The sequence below is a fragment of the Pteropus vampyrus genome, unplaced genomic scaffold (assembly GCF_000151845.1).
Source record: "Pteropus vampyrus isolate Shadow unplaced genomic scaffold, Pvam_2.0 Scaffold78, whole genome shotgun sequence".
Lineage (NCBI taxonomy): Eukaryota > Metazoa > Chordata > Mammalia > Chiroptera > Pteropodidae > Pteropus > Pteropus vampyrus.
This window is the reverse complement of record NW_011888859.1, coordinates 1035650-1038602: the sequence shown is the minus strand read 5'-3', so window position 1 is coordinate 1038602 and position 2953 is coordinate 1035650. Positions and strand designations below refer to the sequence as shown.

General features: G+C 41.3%; 1 protein-coding gene across 1 annotated transcript in view; it reads right to left on the bottom strand.

Annotated features, from left to right (window-relative positions):
* The window catches only part of AKAP12 (A-kinase anchoring protein 12), a 19114-nt gene extending 16428 nt beyond the window's left edge, over positions 1–2686 (bottom strand). Inside the window, exon 1 of the mRNA XM_023532147.1 lies at positions 2502–2686. Coding sequence (XP_023387915.1) covers positions 2502–2526 — 25 coding nt within the window. The 5' untranslated portion in view covers positions 2527–2686. The remainder of the gene's footprint in view (positions 1–2501) is intronic.
* Between the last annotated feature and the right edge of the window lie 267 nt (positions 2687–2953).

Below are 2953 nucleotides of genomic sequence, written 5' to 3'. Positions count from 1 at the left end.
ACCACTTTTTGCAGGATTATGTGGAGGAATAACGATAATGGCCTGACGGGCAAGGCATTCAGCAAGCGGTAGTTACTACTCCAGCAGTTGTCAGGGTATTACTTTCACATATCACAAGTCTCTTAACAACTAATCTCCCTCCACGGCAGACAGAAGCAGCCATAGGAAGGGTGTTTTATTTTATCTTGTAAAATGATTTGCACAGAGAAGTGCATTATAAATAATCTAGAGCTTGCACAAGTGCTGGAGGACTCTTTCTCAGTTTAACGTTACAGAAAGTTGCCCTAATTTTGTTGCCCTAATTCCTCATGATCCTCTCCAGTTAGTCTCAATGTGTGAGCTCCCTCATTCAAAAAGTTTCTCCCCTCCCCCACTGTCATCGTGTCAAATTATTTATTTTCCAGTTTTTAAGCTAAGTTATTGCTACTGTGATGTGAGGGAAAGACTTCAAGGAAGGCAATAGCATGTAATTGGAAACATCAATCATTTCATAATTCAAGTTCTGCTGAGTTCATTTCAGTGGTTTGTGTATATAGGGCCAGGGAGGGAAGAATAATAGTCCATAAGTGACAGCTTTTCCCTACATTCAGAAATGAAAGCTCGTTCCTAAGTAATTCTACAAAAATGGTATCGGTCCAGTTCCCTTCTTAATAACTGTGAAACCTAAATGCTCCTTGCATAATTTAGTACTAAAGAGGACTAGAATAACTCTCTTTCAAATGACTTAGATGAGTAATCTGATATTTAATTAATCCTAAATGCCAATTTAAAAAGTCTTCATTGCTTTTTAAGATTCTGACCAACTAAAGATAACTGACTGTAAATCTTCCTTATCAGGGTAACTTGCAGAAGAATAAAAACTACAGTTGAAACTCCCTTTTATTTTTCACTTCTTCCACTCGGAAATGTTATTTTCTGTGCATGTTCTTATTACGAGGAAAAAGTACTAAATTTTGCCATGTTCTCCACACCCACATTGTAATAAAACTCAGAAAGCAATATATCCAATTACTTGAGTTTGCCTTAAAAATTAAAGTCCTTCTTTTTGTTCCCGATCATGTATCATTCCATTGGGATTATCTGAGCCAATTTTTAAAAGCCCCTTCAAGTCCTAAATTTGTTAAGTCCTAATTGATGCTAAAAAAAGGATCGCCTTCCTTTCCCATAAGAAACTCAACATAAGATAAACTAATCAAATCGTGGCTATAATAATTAAGCTGTATATAAAAAGCATCCCCCAAAAAGTTACCATCAGAGAAGCCCCACTCCCAGCTGTGACAAACTACACTCCCAGGCGGCCTCTCTCAGGGTTGGGCATTTGCATATTTCATTCATAAAAAAAAAGTAAGGATCTGGGGGGGAAAAAAACTGGAGAATTTTGTGTTTTTAACTTTTAAATTTTGGATAGTTTATTTAACGATAGTTTCTAGGTACCATGTAAATTTTCATGCAAGGTAAGTGATAAAAAATCTAATCAAGTTAACTTGGAGAAAGAATTTTAAGGAAATCTCAAAGTAAACAAGCTAATCTATAGGAAATGAGAGATATTTTTAGTTTGGCTAAACTTTCACATTCATTTAAAATTCTGTAAGAGGACAAGGCTTTGCAGAAGCAATTACAATGAGAAAAATTTTAAGTGCTAGAAAGTTTATCCTGTGCTTTTAAGAAAACATAGTTTTGGTGAGCGATGATCTCAAGCATTTAGAGAAGAGCTTAGCTGGTCTTACAAACCTAAATTAGCAAATGGAGTTTCATTGTCTTGAAGGCAGGAAAAAAGACAGAGGAGGAAAACAGGCAGGTTCCTAAGGAGTCATGAAATGATCAAATACGAAGTTAGAGGAGCTCCAAGTACATTCTACAAGTTTGATATATGTAATTTATTTGCTGGAGGTAAGTATTAAATATGATAGCTCATACTCAGCCAGACCTCTAGAAAGCAAGCTTAAGAAACATACATTTTTAGTATTCATTGCCCAAATGCTGTTACCCGCTAGCCACCAATTTTAGTGACTATGGTTTTACTAAAATCACTACTTAAACTAGAGCTAACATTTTGGTTCCAGGTCAACCTACCAAATACTGTAATTACTCAAAAACAGGAATTTGATATTTTATTATAACAGTGATAGGCTGTCACAAGCAATTTTGAAATTCACCCTCGTCCAACACAAATCTATTCAGTTGGTGCAGTAGTCCCTCTCAGTGAGGGGAAAGGAGACAACCCCTAAAAAAAAAAATACACTCAAGGTCTCCCCCAGGCACAGCAGGAAGACTCCTGCACAGGCAAAATGGAAACTTAAGGTCTATCAGGTTCTTACTGAGCCAATGAGAGAAAGCTCTTCTTACCAAAGAGTCTGCACGGAGAGAAATACACGCCAAGCAATCTATCCCGCCACTGACCTCGAGGTCCCCCCATCCAAATGCAGGTTAGAGGGAAGAAAGCATTTACTCCACCTGCCACCGCCGCGGGGAGAACACGACAGGCCGGGCGTCCGCCTCACCTGTGATTGTAACGATCCCCAGCATAGTTACCAGCACACCTCCGGATGAGCAGAGCGGCCGGTGGCTCGCCCTCCTCTGGCGCCTGGCCGAAGCGGCCCGGGGCCTCGCCAACCCCGTGCAGTTCTGCTGGGATCCGGAAGATCTAAGCGCCAAGCCACCCTCAGGGGATTAGGGAGAACCAAAGGTGCCTTGGGAGCTGCAGCACAAAGCGGGCCGAGGATGCATTTCCCCGCTAATTATAGGAGGACCCACCCTCAGCCAGCGGACTGGGGTCTGGTCCCGCCCTCGCCGCGCTCCAGGACTCCGAGTCACGTGTTTCATTTTAAAGGCGAGGAGCCCTCGCTGGAGCTGGTCTGTTAGTGGTCGGCGAGGCTCTGCAGAGAGACCCAGGGAGGGTTTAAAAGTTGCTGGGAGGAATAAGACCCAGAGTCAGCAGCATTTTATCTAAACC